The 16,581-nt window shown below is 33.8% G+C and overlaps 4 protein-coding genes across 4 annotated transcripts; 3 read left to right on the top strand and 1 right to left on the bottom strand.

Moving 5' to 3' along the window:
- Positions 1-606: 606 nt before the first annotated feature.
- On the bottom strand, positions 607-1,881 carry FG379_000424 (DnaJ domain-containing protein; the record flags this gene model as incomplete). The annotated part of the gene is made up of 1 exon (XM_067325835.1): positions 607-1,881. The coding sequence occupies one exon, from the start codon at positions 1,879-1,881 to the stop codon at positions 607-609; it is 1,275 nt and encodes a 424-aa protein (XP_067182676.1).
- A 648-nt stretch (positions 1,882-2,529) lies between these two features.
- FG379_000413 (transmembrane domain near C terminal) lies at positions 2,530-9,054 on the top strand (the record flags this gene model as incomplete). The annotated part of the gene is made up of 1 exon (XM_067325824.1): positions 2,530-9,054. The coding sequence occupies one exon, from the start codon at positions 2,530-2,532 to the stop codon at positions 9,052-9,054; it is 6,525 nt and encodes a 2,174-aa protein (XP_067182665.1).
- A 2,474-nt stretch (positions 9,055-11,528) lies between these two features.
- On the top strand, positions 11,529-13,448 carry FG379_000402 (uncharacterized protein; the record flags this gene model as incomplete). Its single annotated transcript, XM_067325813.1, has 1 exon — positions 11,529-13,448. One exon carries the CDS (start codon positions 11,529-11,531, stop codon positions 13,446-13,448), a length of 1,920 nt encoding a protein of 639 aa, XP_067182654.1.
- A 539-nt stretch (positions 13,449-13,987) lies between these two features.
- On the top strand, positions 13,988-15,355 carry FG379_000391 (transmembrane transporter; the record flags this gene model as incomplete). The annotated part of the gene is made up of 1 exon (XM_067325802.1): positions 13,988-15,355. One exon carries the CDS (start codon positions 13,988-13,990, stop codon positions 15,353-15,355), a length of 1,368 nt encoding a protein of 455 aa, XP_067182643.1.
- Between the last annotated feature and the right edge of the window lie 1,226 nt (positions 15,356-16,581).

The raw sequence follows: 16,581 nt of genomic DNA, 5'->3' as shown, positions 1-16,581 counted from the left end.
TTATTTTTTTATGCATATATACTCCTAAAATTAAACTATTAATGCTCAATTTTACCAAGTAAATAAGAAACGGATATACAAAAATCATTTGTCCGCTCCACCCCTACTTCTATACCATACTTACCTTACACTTACTGAAATAACAAGGCTCATGCAAAGCATTCATGACCACAAATCGTTTTTTTGCTATCCTTTCAATGTGATCTCAACCCCAGTATATGTACAAGTAATCAGGCTATTTACCGCCGTTTACTTTTGAGATTTACGGCGCCACTGGTAACTGAAGTCCAAACCCCCTATACACGAAAATAAGAAACAAACAAGTAGAAGAATAATTAGGTTCGCTAAAATAGTGTTTTTTACCCCCTCTCTTTGGTTTCCGGAACTTGAATTGAATTGTACCATGAAACCTAAGATGTTAGTAGTAGTGATATTAGTAGTCATAGTGAGAATGATAATAGAGTTTATTAGTAAGAATTCTGCTAAAAACTCTAATTTAATATTGAAGTTGAAACTCCCTCTAGTACTCATTCAAGAACCGGAAATTCCTTGACACTTTTTCCTAAAATAGAGAGTAGTCTTCTCATCTTTCAATTATAACTTGGTTTATTGCTGACGACAGGAAACACGCTCAGCACCTCCATGATGTCCCTCGTCATCATCTTCTTGATAGGCTTCCTTTTGGAGTCTATCCTTCATTTCAGAAGGCTTTGTGTTAGTAGTATAGTGGATCTCAATAGAGGGATCATTTTCGTCAATATTAATTGGCGATGGAGGTGGAAGGAGTTCCCTCATTTGTTCCTGAGCATTCTTGTCCAAATGATCTGGGAATACTACATTAATAACAATAAATAAATGGCCCTTTATGAAGGGGTTCTTGTATGTTGGCATTCCTTCATTATTTACACACTTGATATCGTTTGGTTTTGTTACGTCTCCTGGATTAGATTTAACAAGTATCTTTCTTCCATCCAAGTGAGTGATTACAAATTTGAAACCAGTAAGGGCTTCCAAGAGAGTAATATCCTTCTCAATAAATAGGTCTCCGCCCCTTCTCTTGAATGTTGGATGGTCTTGTTCATCCAAAACAAACACAACGTCACCTGGAATTTCTCCCTGCTTCTCATCAGCTTCACCGTGAAAAGTAACTTTGTGGTGATTTGGAATGCCCTTATCAATATTAACCTCCAATACCTTTCTTTCCTTTACAGAACCGCTCCCATTGCATTTTTTGCACTGTTTTGTTGGAGGAATTGTTTTACCAGTACCTTTACATGGATTACATGGTGATTGAGTTTGTTGTACCATCGGACCAATTTGACGTATTTGCACACGAACACCTTGACCTTGACAAAGTTCACAATATTGAATAGCATCTTTAGGTCCGCCTACTCCTTCGCAATCACCACAAATTGTATCCTTATTAATTGCCATTTTCCTAACTGCTCCATTATAGATCTGTTCAAGTGTGACCTTTAGATGAGTAACTAAGTCCTCACCTCGTCGTTTTCCTCCCCCCTTACTTCCTGCGCGTCTCCCACCTCCAAAAATAACATCAAACAAGTCAACTGGATCGGATCCACCTCCTCCCCCTTCCAATCCCTCCTCACCATATTCATCGTATATCTTCCTTTTCTCTGGGTCACTCAAAATCTCATATGCTCTGCTTATCTCCTTAAACTTTTCCTGGTCCCCTCCCTTGTCCGGATGATGCTTAATAGCAAGTTTTCTATATGCCTTTTTAATTTCACTAAGCGTAGCATCTTGACTAATCTCTAAAGTTTCATAGAGTTTCTTGTTATCAACATCCCTCGACATCCTACCACCCATTCTACCATCAAATCCACCTCCCATATCAAATGGCATTGAAGAAAAAAACATTTTTTCCCGTTTAACTTAAAAATCTTCTCTCTTTCACTATGCTAAATACTCTTTTATTTGCTCTCTCTAGAGAATAAGCTCTTTCTTTCCTATTCCCTTGTTTCTAAGTCCCTTCACTTTCTCCTTCACCTATATTGGAAAAAGAAAAAAACGTCTCCTAGTTAAACTTCCCAGTTAGGTTAACTGTACCAATGTCAATTTTACTTTCTTTCTTTGACACCTTTTATTTAACTAATTAGTAGTAATTAACCTAAATCCCCTCTGGCGCCCCCCACTACGATACCTTATATTTTTAATTTAAAATAACAACGCCATATTTAAATACGCGTATTTTCTCTGCTATCTACTGTGACAACCACTATAAATATTAAAGGCACATTAATACCCTCTTCCGCTTTTTAACGTTATATTAGTCCTTTGTAATTCAGCCGCCACTCCACTTCATAGCGGTATCCTTTTTTAAATAACTAACATCTGGCGGTAATTGTGGTATCGAAATAATAAAAGATTAATAAAATTCAAATGTATATATATCAATAGGATTTGTGTATATAATGAATATAAATTGTTGATATATATTAGCATATTATAAAACAAAACTGTTCAGTATAAATCAAACTTTTGAGTCGTTTGAATTAGTATGTGTGAATGAGATATCTTAATACAATTAGCCTAAGCGCATTTTTACTTGGCTGCCTTACTTTTGGGATTGTAGATGCCTTTTTCTCAAAGTCCACATTGAATTGTAAATATCAACTTTTGCCGGAGTATATAAATGGAATTGGTGATGGAGAGGACGAGATTTACTATTCTGATATTAGAGGAATAACACATAAGCCTGAAAATAGAATATTTTTGAATATAAAATATGAGAGTATAGTTACATTGTCAATAGAAAGATCGTACGACAGTGACTTGGAGCTTTCTTATTTGAATATTGTAAAGTATGACAAGAGTGAGCCTTCTTTTTTGACTACTGGAAACTTAACTTGGGGTGGAGCAGGAAATAACACAAGGTTGTTTTTGAGATCAAAATTAAAGCCTTCGCAGTACATAATAGTAGTGGGCTCTACATTTCATAAGGATGAGGAAGTAGAAAAAGTGGACAACAATGTTTGTTCGCCAGTTAACTTTGAATTTGGCTTAACGACTCCTGAGACAATATATTCTCAAAATTCACTTTCATTGAATGACCCTTTTAGCAAGCCTGTAGTAACGATAAACTTAAATGAAAGGTATCAATATAATAATAGAATTGACGATGTATTTGTAGTTAAAACAACTCCCTTTGGGATTAATTCTTATACAGATAATTATAGGGGAAATGTACTCTGGTCTAAATTATTTATTATCCCACCTTCAGAAAGAAAAGAGAATGAAGATTTGTTGAATCTCTATGTTGAATTAGGATTTAGGTTTTCAAGAACTCCGTTGCAACTTATAATAGAACCAGTAAGAACGAATAGAGTTAAGTATGAATCAAAGTTAAAAGATAATAACATTCATCGCGACAACTCTCAGAGGTTCTTTTTTGGCACACCTATATTTAATGGTCAGTTATTTAGGGAGAGCATGGCTCTCAAGTCGTTTAGAATTATAGTAATGGCTCCATTGATGTCTCATCTCCCACTGTTTACCTTGTTTGACCTTAAAATATCAATTTCGTTTCAGTCACACAGCAAACAGGTAATAAATAACTTTTTACCAAATCAAAACGATTGTAACCTAAAAGATCTTCCAACAAAAATAGTACAGAGTGGTTTGAATTCCAATGAAATTCTTTCTTTGAAGAATCCAGGGGCAATTCCTAATAGTAACTATTACTTTGGAGATAAGGTGATCATACAAGGTCCTTTTGAGTCTCTTGTCTCAAAAACCAATCACTTAATTCATTTGGTAATAACTAAACCTAGTATGATACACCTTATTTCTCATCATGACCATTCTGATATAGCAATTTCTCTTTCTAAATCTCCCTCCTTGACTGAGGAGGACGAGGATCTTGAATTTTACCTGGATGATGACGATGGTGAGCATGAACATGACAAAACTGAAATAGAGGAGGAGCTGAGGGAGCTTGATGAGTATGAAAACAACAAGTATAGAAAAATTGCTAATAATGGAAGTGGCGAAGGTCTTAGAGGTTTAAAGAACAGAATTACTGCTTGTTCCACCATCAATTTGAATAAAAAAGTAAGTAACAAAGAAATGAGTTTGATATTTTGCAAATTAAATGAGCCAGGTGACTACTACATTCATCTACACAGTTTTAAAATAAGTGAATCACAAAATTCGATTTCCCTTTGCACTCCTTTTCATCTAAGATTACAAATAACTCCCCATGATGATTTAAATCCCAACTATTCTCTATGCACAAATCCCATTAAACAATCCAAGTTTAAGGTACCTATAAATGATAGAATAGATATGATGAATACAAAAAGATATAACATACTTTTGGACAGTAAATATAAATATAATAAAAGTAAGGAGGTTCATTTATTTCACAAACAAGAATTAAAAGTATCTGGAGAAAATAATTATTTATCTATTAAACTAACTATTCCTGAAAGTCCTAAATTACTTGTTTTTTTGAATATATTACATAAGGGTAAAATATGGTTATCTTTAAATCCAAGTGATCTACATAATTACTATTCATCGTCAGGGCCTCTTATATCTGGTACATATATAATACAATTATTTGTTGTATCACCAGAAGGAGCAATTGATCCAAAGTCAAGTTCAAACTGTTTGAGTTTTGACCTTAATTTTTCACTCATTCAGCTTTCACCTTTGGACAAGAGTATTGAAGATCCAGAAATAGAATTGTTTGGGAGGTGTATAGTAAGCCACATGCCACTCCCTAGGACAATTGATTTGAGATCTAATTCTGATTCAGGTGAATACATTATTGATGGAACATATTTAGTCCCGTTTGACAGTCAGACCGGCTCTGCAGATGAAAAATTTGTTGGTGAAATAGCGAAGGAGGACGGTTTTATACTTAAGGAGGCGTCATACTCGCACTTTATTACTGTATTCCTCTCTAGACCTAGCGTTATTTATGCAGCAGTGAGTAATTACAAAGGAATGGTTTTAATTCACACCAAAGATGGTAACTCTAATAAGCATAAAATAGGTTCAAACAATTTGAATTCGTTTTACAGAGAATTTCAACAAGGTAAATACGAACTAATATTTGAATTTGATTTGATGGAAGACTTTATAGACGAGACAATACAAGAAGGTTCATGCCCTGTTCTTAAATTTCACCTTTCAGTAACACCATTGGAGGTTCTTCCTATTTTTCCACCTCTCGTCAACAATGAAGTACACAGATATGTCTTTGGGTCTAACATAGAAAAAGATTTCACTAAAAGGACTCATACCGAGTTGCTCTCGATTTCAAGGGACTATCTAAATAAGTTATTTCCTGGAAAAAGTCTTCATTTTAACTTAACAAGAAGTGCGTTACTCGGAACATCTAAAGAAAACAATGATAAAGACTCTAGTAATAGATACATAAGTTACAAGGGAAACTCAATAGACATTTTAGGCATTTCATTTTGGTATTCGCCATTTATGAAAGTCACTATTCCTTTAGAAACGGAGTTTGAGGAGACTATGTTTGTAATCAGGGTATATTTATTTCCCTCGTGGATTCCTCTTTCTCTTAAGCTCTTGAATTTGAATTCAAATAATAACAATAATCACCATCTGCAAAAGCAAAATTCAGCACACTACAATGGTAATAATATTGAATTCTCGTTTTCTGGCGTAAAGAAAGGATCTTATCAAATTGTTATTCATTCAAAGAATCAGTTTACAAAGAATACAATGAACAAGTCATCTTTGATGCGTATTAGTGGATTTTTCAGACCAATTTTAAATACAAGACTATTTTCATTACGCCAGGAACTACTTAGTATTCCCGACATATTACCTTTTCAGGAACTACCTGATTCCTTAAATAGGTTAAGATTTTTCCCGAAAAATAACGGCCAAAAGGGTTTTGTAGGTACAATGATGTTTACCTTTAAAGATATCAAAAAGACCAATTTGGTTGTTCCAGAGAGCACCACATTGTTACTTCGATTTTTGTCTGAGCCAACACTCATTTCTGGTTACGATTTTCATATTGTCATATTAAAGACAAAAGAAGGTGATGATTATGTTGACAATAAACCAATATTCAAATCTGGAAAATATGGAGACACATTTGTGATTCTAGATTCAGGAACATATGATTTATATTTTTCTCCTAATCCAAGCAATATGCCTTACTTACTTACAATTGGCATAACGCGATTCAATCCAAGCTATTATGAAGATTATTTCAGGAAAAGAGTTTCATTTTCCAATGACTCTGTTGGATTACTAAATAAGTACAATAACGATATCAAAAGTAAGGACTTTTTTGAGACTTTGGTGAGAACAAATATGGAGGATATATTTGGGCCGAAACAAAAATGCCATTTTTACCTTGAGAACTTTGAGCTGAAGTTAAACGAGAAAGAAGACCCTTACTTCAATTCAGGAATAATAAATGTTTGTCAGGGTTCACTGCTAAAATCTGAAAACAAGCTGTCTGATTTTACAAGTGGTTTTCACGACATTGAGTTGATTGTGGGATCCTCTTCAATGGTTTATTTTCATGTTAATTCAGATTTTCTCTATTCTTTCTACAGAATAGGAATAATAGTACCAGAAGGATATTGGGTTGCTGAACAAAGAGGCAAAAGGAGTTACTTGGAAGTGGAGCTTACAAAAGGGAACTACAAACTTAGAGTTGAATCAATGAACTCCTTTACGAGTTTTGAGGAGCATGATATGATTATGTTTTCAATGTACGTGGAAATTTCTCCAATTGATGGTTCTGAGAAATTTTTGGAAAATGAAGGAATTATTAACAATTCATTGGATTTGTTTAGTGATGAATACAAACAAAATGGTTCAAAGAGTAAGAATTATGGCGATGGTAACTATGAATCACTTTGCAACATCCCAAATGGAGTACCACTGCCACTGGACTTGACTAGCATTCAGGGAGGGAGCACGGTATTTGGTGGTCCCTTAGACACAAGCAAATCAATGTTTCTCTTTAGATCAAGAGTTACTCTTTCAGACATCCACAATGGGAGGAAGAAAGTATTTTTAGAACTGAATAAAAAGTATTTTCCAATATATCTCAGACTTTCTGTAAGTCCAGTTAACTTTGATATATCAGATTCGCCCAATTTGCTTGAAGTCCTTTTCACGAAAATAAACTCCAACAAAATAGATCCGGTTTACAGTAACTCCGACACCATGATTAATTCTATAGAGAAGGTATTTAAAATAGACTTTGACACAGTTCAAGATGAACAAAAAGGTGCAACTCACATTCCATACTGGTTAACTTTTTCTCATAAATTGGACTCGACTTCTTCAAGAATATCTTGTATTGCTTTTGACATAGTTTACCATCTAGTTTCTACTGAAAGCAGTGATTTGCACTTTAGAAGCATTCCAACTTATACAAACGGAATTGCCTCGTCTTCTTCTGTTCATCATTTAAACCAAGTTGAAGGCAAGTTAAATAATGCACTCAGGGTCAAGAAAACACCACAATATGTCCATATTCCTGTACCAAATACTTCTATAAAGGAAGTATCTAATATTCTAGATCTTGGATCTGGCGAGTTAGAGAAGGATATACTTATAGATTTGGAGAACATTGCTGACGTAAATCAGGCACTGCTAATAGCAGAGTTGTACTACAATCCATTGTTGATTGCGGCCAAAATGACTTTGTACTCGGAACTTCCGGATGAGAACGGAGAAAATTCTGAACTGGACGAACTCACACTAATAAAAAGCAGTAAAATGGGATTCAATGGTGACATTAAGAGTCCATTTTACGTTAAAGAAACTCTTTCTGTTGTGCTAACTCCACAGAAACACATTCTAGAGTGCTACATTAAGAGTATTCCTCCCTATAATTTGAAAAAAGTCCCAATTATGTTCGGACTGAGTTTGGTCCCACTAGATCATTTGCTGTACAAAAACGATCCATTAATACTTTATATATCTCCAGATACCTCAGTACCTATATTAGCAGGACAAAATTACCACGTTACAATTAAGTTATCTACGCCAATAGGAAACAAGAAAAGCCAAATCCTTGACTCATTTTATATTTTAAATAGAAGAGAGTCGGCAAAGGGCAACAGGGTTAAACCATATGCTGCTCAAATACTTGATTCCGGCTATTCTTTAGGTATCTCTTTTAGATATACAGATGTAATCAAGGTATTGCAAGACGATGCTGATCAATTCACCAAACGAGGTTTTTTGGTCATTGAAACTAGTGAAATTTATCAAAAAGAAGGGAAATACAAGTACAAACTCGCACCTTGGATAAAGTCTTATTTGTCAGAAAAAGGAAAAACGTATCTCGAAATATCTTGTTTTAAGACTAATTCTTTGGGATGGGCAAATATTGTTTGGGATGGAAATCTGGACAACCACAATCAATATTCTTCAAACAGTGATGATTCATCTGGAACCGATATAATGACAAAAACAAAGGGATATAATCTTAGAAGTAATAATGTAGGAGTTGTTTCAGAAAGACCATCTGTTCAAAGAGAGGAAAATGCAAAAGATGTCTCTGTCAATTATAATAGACCACAAATCGTTGGTATAGAAGATGACCGTTCTTCAAATCCCGTCGAGTCCTTCATACAAAGCGGAAAGGAGTATGAACATTATGATAACGGCGGAGTCATATCTTCTTTAATTGATACAAACTACAACATTGGTCACTATTACTACAATAACACTATTAAAAACATGGAAGATGCTAGCAAAAGGTGGATTATTTTGTTACTTGTTGCCATCTTAGCTTTAATATTCTACTACAGATCTCAAATATACAAACTAACTGTATATGTTAAAGATTATATCAGCTCTTATTTTAGTGGATACAAGAACAAAAATGATTATAATTTAATTGAAGAAAGAAACAACTTTGACTTTTTAAGCAATATTGAAAGTGAAGACGAAGAAGATAAACGTGACATTCCAGGTCATGACAGTTTGAATGGAAATTCAAGTCCAAAACCTCGCAGCACACAGGGATATGACCTGCCATATCATCCACCTCCTAAAAACAAAAAGAAAGCATAATTCATTTTAGTTATTGTTTTAAACATTGATTTTTAAACTAATTCCTTGAAATTAAACGCAGCTGTGTGCATCGTATAGTTTCACATATAAACCTTCACATTTTAGTTTGTCAATGTTTGTATCGCTAGTATTACATATAAACATAAGTCTTATTATTCTATTAGAACTAGGTTAAAAATAAATTGTGGCCGCATGCTCTGGTTGTTTGAAAATACTATTTATGTTGAATACACACCTGTATGCATGCAGCCGAGATTTCTTCATTGGGAGAAAAACAAAGTGCATACACCTCACGAACTATATACAAACAGTACCTGCATTAATTCAATTTAAGTTATACTGCTGCCTTTCTGCATACTCTACATTGTATATTGCGAGCATAACAAATTTGCCGCCCACATATCTTTCGAAGCTACCTCCGACATGGCGCCAATATACTAAAGGTGGCAATTTCAGGCGGGACGCGACGGCGCCTGGCGCGTGTGTTTGTGTATTTTATGTTGTACAATGTACTATAGAGGCAAAATTAAAATAAGTAAAAAACGAAAGGAAAGGGAGAGAGAAAGATAGTAGAAAAAAGGTGGCAAGCTGTAAAAAATACAGTGGTGCATTAAATAAAAATAAAGACAAGTGAAAATATTAAGTCGCTGTCTTTTTATGAGGAGCACTTAAATATTCCATTGGGAATTTTGGCGATCAACTCGACAAAAAAACAGGAGAGGAAGGACTTAATATACATTTATAATATTATATGTGTACATATGTGGTATACTAGCGACATATTAAAAGCTTAGTACGACATTGTGTTATCTTTATTCACATGTACATATAGCAATATAAAAGTTCGCCTTAATATCTACAAGAGAGAAAAGTTTCTTATCCTCTTCCCTTTCTTTTTGTTTCCTTATTAGTTATTACGGGACTTTAGAAGGCCACGGTTTTTGGTCCTCGGGATAAGGGGTTGCTTTTCACTACCACTTTTCCCCCTAGGTAACTGAGAGTAGCTGAATATTTTCGATCACCAGAGCATTATTACAATTAGAACATCTAATTGGAACCAAATTTTAAATTAATTAATTTCATGTGTATATTAACGGAGATTAATTAGGCCTAATAAGCTGCTCTTAGTGGAGGAATAATAGTGTAACAGCTTTGGTCATTGGTTACCTGCAAATCGCAAGAAGCGAGTTGATTGGTCTGACTGGAGGTAATAATTGTCCTTTTACTATACATATGCATAAACAATACCATTGGAAAACTGCACATTGCGAAAAGAGTGGTTTTCTCTCTTTTTTTTGTTCTCTTGTTTTTTCTTTTTATAAGTTGCAAATAACAAACACGCCATCTTTTCTTGGGATCAATTTACAGTTAATAATACCATTTTCAAGAGGTGGATTTTTGAATGAGTACTATTTAAAGAGGAACCAAGAAATATACTCATAGCTTCTTGAACGCATAACCACCAACTTTCTTTTTTCTCCCTTCTCTTCTGACCACGTCCACAAATAACAAATAAATAGGTGTATCATTAATTTATTTCTCAGTATATAGGAAGTGAACGCCTGTAGACGACTTGTTGCTTCCTTGGTTTGGAAAAACAGTTCAAGCAGTTTTTATGTGAAACTGGAGTAGGGTACCTTAATTTTCGTGCTTTACTGTGTTCATTCAAGCCTACTGCGCAATATAATATTGCATTATATCTAAACCAATAATATTATGTACTTGTGCACAGGTACATGTAAATGCGTACTTGTATGCACGTGAATGTACATTGGGTCGTTTAGATTACGGTAAAGAAGTGGTTGCATATTTACACGGCTGAATTTTTGCCTCTTAAATGGATTTAAGTACAGATATATACATCCGATTTCCTGTTGTATGGAGAAGATAGAACAGAAGACTCATATATTGGTTAACTGACTGTATAACTGGCTAATTTATAAAATAACTAAACCAACAGATTCTCTTTTTCAGTATAGATACTACAAAAGTTTTAATTACTTTCTCATTTTTTTGTATGTATTGTTAAAGGTAAATATATATTATTTAAGTATAAATAAACCCAGGTAAATCTAAGTATATTCTTATTTATTGTTTTCAGTATTCATTGGAGATTGTGCTAGGTTACAAAATCTAAATTTAAACAATACATTGATACAGTTCTAACTTGATCTTGTTTTCATTGAATATATATCTCTCATTAATACCTTAAAGTGAGCAAGTTCTCAATATTCGTAGTTGCTGGTGGAGTACGAAACGCAATTAACAAGGAGAAATAAGGCGATATTTTTTGTATAGTGGTTATTGTCTATATTTGTAATAATATTTACAGTTCAATTAACTTTGCTGTATAAATCATATTACCACTTTGTTGTTACAGTTAATTATCATCATTAGCCTTTAGGCAGAAATAAGTCGTTCTTAAATTGTGCACAAATTTACTTGTTCATAGAATTTAATTAAAGTAAATAAATATGATGGTTGATCAGACCGGTCATATTGAAGACCTTCCTTTAACCAGTGGAATGGATTTTAGTCAAATTCTTGATGAGGAACTTCTCCGTTGGATTACAGAAGCTGAATATCTAGGAGTTTCAAGGGAAACGGCAATACTGATTGCCACTAAAAGAAGAGCTCTAAAAATTAACAAATCTTCTGAGTTAAAGGTGACCACCAATAAAAGTGACGATGATGGTCATATTAATGGTGGTGATTCGTCTTCTCGTAGTGACAATGAAGCCAACATAACCGTTAACACCACAGATAATAAATACGTCACCAAAACAGAAGTAAATAGTAATTTGTCCAAATATGACAAGACCCAAGAGTACGAAGACGAAGTTTATGATATAGATGACCACGAGAATGATTATGATGACGAAGATGACTATGTTGAAAATGATGAAGAGGGAGGACGGGTTGAAGAAGATTATGTAGATAATGAGGAATATGTCTTGAAGACCAATCTGAAAGATAGTGTTTTCTCTTCTTCTATTGGAATTGTAACAAAAAATGGAAAAGTTAGTCATACTAACGATAGTAGTGACATTAATAGTGATTCTGGTATTGCCAATGATAAACTTAATGTTCCCATGGCTGTTCCTTCTTCAATCTCGTTGTCTCAACTACAGGAATACGGCGAAAATACTAAGTGCTCTTCCATTGATAATACCAAAAATAGTAATACTAATGCAACTGTTAGCTTTGGTGTTGGACTTCTCGACAAAATTGTAGATGGTGCCATAACAAATTCTACTTTAAATAGCCATCCAAAATTAGAGCAAAAAAGACGAAAGAAAAAAAACCACAATAATAATAATAGTCACCACAACAGAAGGAGGAAGCGTTTGAATTGTTACAAACAACAAAGCTTACATTCAAACCCAGCTTTATTACCTCAAACAGGTATGCAACCTACAGTAGTTATGAGTTATAAGAACAAAGAGGATAGTAGATGTAACAAAAATGATTGTCTTAATGTAAATTTGATGGGAAACAGCATTACTGATTACAGCATTTTTGACAATAACTTAATAAAACAAAGTAGGACACTATCTAATGCCACTCTACTGAACAAGATAATTGAAAAAAACTCGAAAGCTAATGGAAATAATGACTCTAACTTAAGTGACGATAATAGTAGTGTAGATACAACGATGGGAGTAGTTAACTCTGGATTTGATAGTGTTGACAACATTAATGGTTTCTCTTCGGCTTTAGATGCAATAGTTGCTGCTCATACATGCAATCCATTTAACAACTACCAAAACCATAACCACAATCGTGTTCAAGGTAATTCTAGGGCAAGGAGAAAAAGAAGATATCATGTTCCCAGAAACAATAATGTTCAAGGTTCAATAAACAACACTGAAAAGGCCTCTTCTTTCCCCTCCTCCATGATACATTTAGGTATGAACACAGTTAATTCATTCTCGGGAACGGCAGTTTCTGGTGCTCCGACGAAAAACTTGAATGGATCGGAGGAGAAACATTTTGATGGAACTGAAATTGTTAGTAGTAGTCTTGACTCTAATGTGTTTCCAGAACCTTCTAAAATCACTTATTATAGAAACTCAAAACGCCAACTTTATAAACACAGAAAGCGTTCATCTCAGTCTTTTCAAAACCATCAAACATCTTGCTCATCTTCGTGTCTTCACTGTTTTAATAAAAATAACGATACAGAAGCCAAAAACACCAGACAAACCTTAAATACCAACAATTATCACAGCGGTGGCAGCAATAATCAAAATTATCGTAATTACTCCAAAAAAATAGGTGGTTCGGAGAATTCTACCTCGGTAAGACCGAAGCCGAAAAAGTCGGAAGCCGTTGAACACGTCCGCGAGCAACTTAGAATCACCTTTAGATCCAGAGGCGTTTTGGGCGTCTGATTCTTTCAACTAAAGGTAAATTCACGTGTATATGTATACGTGAATATTTAAGTATAGCAGCCATGAAATGTATAAAAGGATTCAATAAACATTGTTTTTTTATTGTGTCTGAAACAAAGGTCCTACCTGTTCTAGCTAATGTTGTTTTTTTACTTCCAATCGCCTTCTTTTTTTTGCTATTATCGCGATTTCATTCCCACTATATACGATTTGCCAAATTGCATGGCATAGAATGATCTTTAAAAACTTGGCGGGTCAGCCTTTTATATCAGGTACTGGATGTAACCGCGGTTACTGAAGGATTATTAATTTATAGTAAAATAATAAAGCAACACCATATCTGTTGTTCCATGTCTCTATAATTGACATAAATATTAACAATAAGAAAGAACAGCAACTTAATGTTAATGTTGAATTTTCAAATCTAAATAATAGATTTACGTGGTAATTCGGGTTTATTTGTTTGAATATTAATTGGTTTTTTATTGTTAAAGTGAAATTGTACCAATTAAAGGTTTTATGTGAATAATTTTATAAATATGAGGTCCTTAAAGGAAGAAAGAGCTCTACTTCCTTCAAAATCTTTTACTAGGCAAGATTCGAAAGAAAGTTTTATATCTCGCCTGTCAGAACAAGTATTTATTGGCATGGAAAGTTTTATTGAAAAAAGATACAAGAAAGGTTCAATGACATCTTCATTCTTTGCCCTTGTTAACACTACAATGGGTGTTGGAATACTGGGACTTCCTTGGGCATTCAGCAAAAATGGACTTTTACAGGGGATAATATTAACAATAATTTCTGGAATGTTTTCAATTTTAGCTTGCATTCTTTTGTCAGAAATCTCACTTAAAGAAGATCCAACTGGAAATATGATGCCCGTAACCTACTATTCAATAGCCGAAAAAACATTCCCAAGGTTAAAATCAATAATAGATACTTCAATTCTCGTTATGTCTTTAGGGTCTTGTATAACGTATCTTATGGTTGTTGTTGCTGTTATACAAAGTATTTTTGGTGGTATTTTCTATGGAGTCCTTTCCGAGTCGAATACAAGAACATTGATTCTCATTTTTGTTGTTGTTTTTATTATTGGCCCAGCTAGCTACCCGACTTCATTGGCAGAATTAACTATAATCAACTGGATAGCGGTTTTTTCATCACTTTATGTTGCAGCTGTTGTTATATTTAGTTTTATATTCGGTATAAAAGATATTTCCTTAATGCTTAGTAGAGTGGAGCTTATTACAACTTTTAATCCAGTATTTATGCTTCAAACATTCCCTATTTTTGTATTCTCATTCACATGTCATCACAATTTTTTAAATGTTGCGAATGAACTTGCAGATAAAACACTTAACAAATTGGTTGTCTCATCCGTGGTTTCTCTTGCATTCTGCACCATTGTCTATGTACTTATGGGTTCATCTGGATACTTACTTTTTGGTAATACCCTCAAGTCTTCTGATATACTTAGTATGTTTGACACGAGGTCGCTTTCTATTATTGTTGCCAAAGTTATTTTGGTGTCTTCTTTGGTATTTTCTTTTCCTGTTTCATGTCACTCATTTAGGAAATCATTGGCTATTATCATTAAAAATGGTGTTGATGCTGAGGATTCCACAACTAAGGACAGAAATTTATTAAGGACACTAACATTTATTTTTCTTTTTATTTGTACAACAGTTACATATTTAGTTTCCGATCTCGGACTTACATACGAAATTGTTGGGCTTTTCTGTTCTAACACTGTGTGTTATTTCCTACCAGCCGTTTTATATCTCAAGCTATTTTCCAATGAACCATGGAGCACTTCGAAAATACTTGCAGTAGTGTTATTGGTATTTTCAATTATGGTTTACCCACTTTGTTTCACAGCCATTATTTACACTCACTTCTTTTCATAGTGTAAGTAATTATGAATTACACATTTGAAACCGATTACCAATCCTCTTTTCTTTCTTTTTTAGACTAAATACGTTGGCGTAGCTATTTATGAAATTTTATCTGGCAATTATGTATGTACATTATTTATGCATGCAGATATGATGTACACAGGTATAGGGGAAATATCTATTAACTTGCTTCTTTCCTGGTGATGTCTCTCCGGAAAAAAGTCCATACTTCCACAAAATAACTGATAATATTGTTAAGCGATCGATCAATTCGGGAGTAATTTATATTTTTATGTTAGACTATACATTTTGGCCTCAAAACATAAAACTGGGGTGGGTAATTTTGAACTGAATGCCATTTCTTTTACAATATTCCTATTTGGTCTTCACTATTTTAAAATAATAAATTAATGGAAAGATGGTTGAATTTTTAACAGTTATAATCAATTTGGATATGAAGATAATACGATTAATGTTGCTTCTGTTATTACTACTTTTTTTCTCACTGAAATTATCGCAACATATTTCACTATTTTGATTATTTTTATATTTAATGTTGATTATTCAATTATACATACTTTCAAACTAAAATAATATATCTGCAGCTATTATTAATATACAGCCAGCCAATGTCAAAGATATCAACATTTTGCCTTTTGGAATTATTGTAAACCATATTCATTAAAGCATCAAGGTATACTCTACTTTTCGCCCCTACTTTTTAGAGAAAGACGGTTAATTAAACATTTTTCTTTAACAAAGATGTTATCTATTTACTGGACAAAATCCAGTGTATCATAGGTATATAATTAAAACAACGTGTTTTCTAATTCCCACACTTATGGTGAATTGTTACTTATTTGTGCTCGAAACAAATCTTTCTTGCCTTCATCTGCAGTCTACTGTGTTTCACCTCTAGTCTCTTCATGCCACTCTTCGATATCTCGTTATAACCGGATCAACAGTCTGTATTTCACATGGATTACTCGCGTAGCAGCCGTACCTACACGCTATATCCGCTTGTTATCCCACCTACCACCCGTTATTCTCTATTTGCATGTAATGTTATGCACTACTACACCTATAATTATTTGCGCCACGTCTTGTCTCGCATGCAATAAATTGAATTAAGGACCAATTAGTAAATTGAGATATTAATAATAATAGAATTAGTATAAAGAGGAATATATAAAAGAGCGAGGTTGAGAAGAAGAGTGAAAATAGGTATTACAAACAGG

The sequence above is a fragment of the Cryptosporidium bovis genome (assembly GCF_009768925.1).
Source record: "Cryptosporidium bovis isolate 45015 chromosome Unknown contig_11, whole genome shotgun sequence".
Taxonomy (NCBI): Eukaryota; Apicomplexa; class Conoidasida; order Eucoccidiorida; family Cryptosporidiidae; genus Cryptosporidium; species Cryptosporidium bovis.
This window is presented reverse-complemented; position numbering and strand designations above follow the sequence as displayed.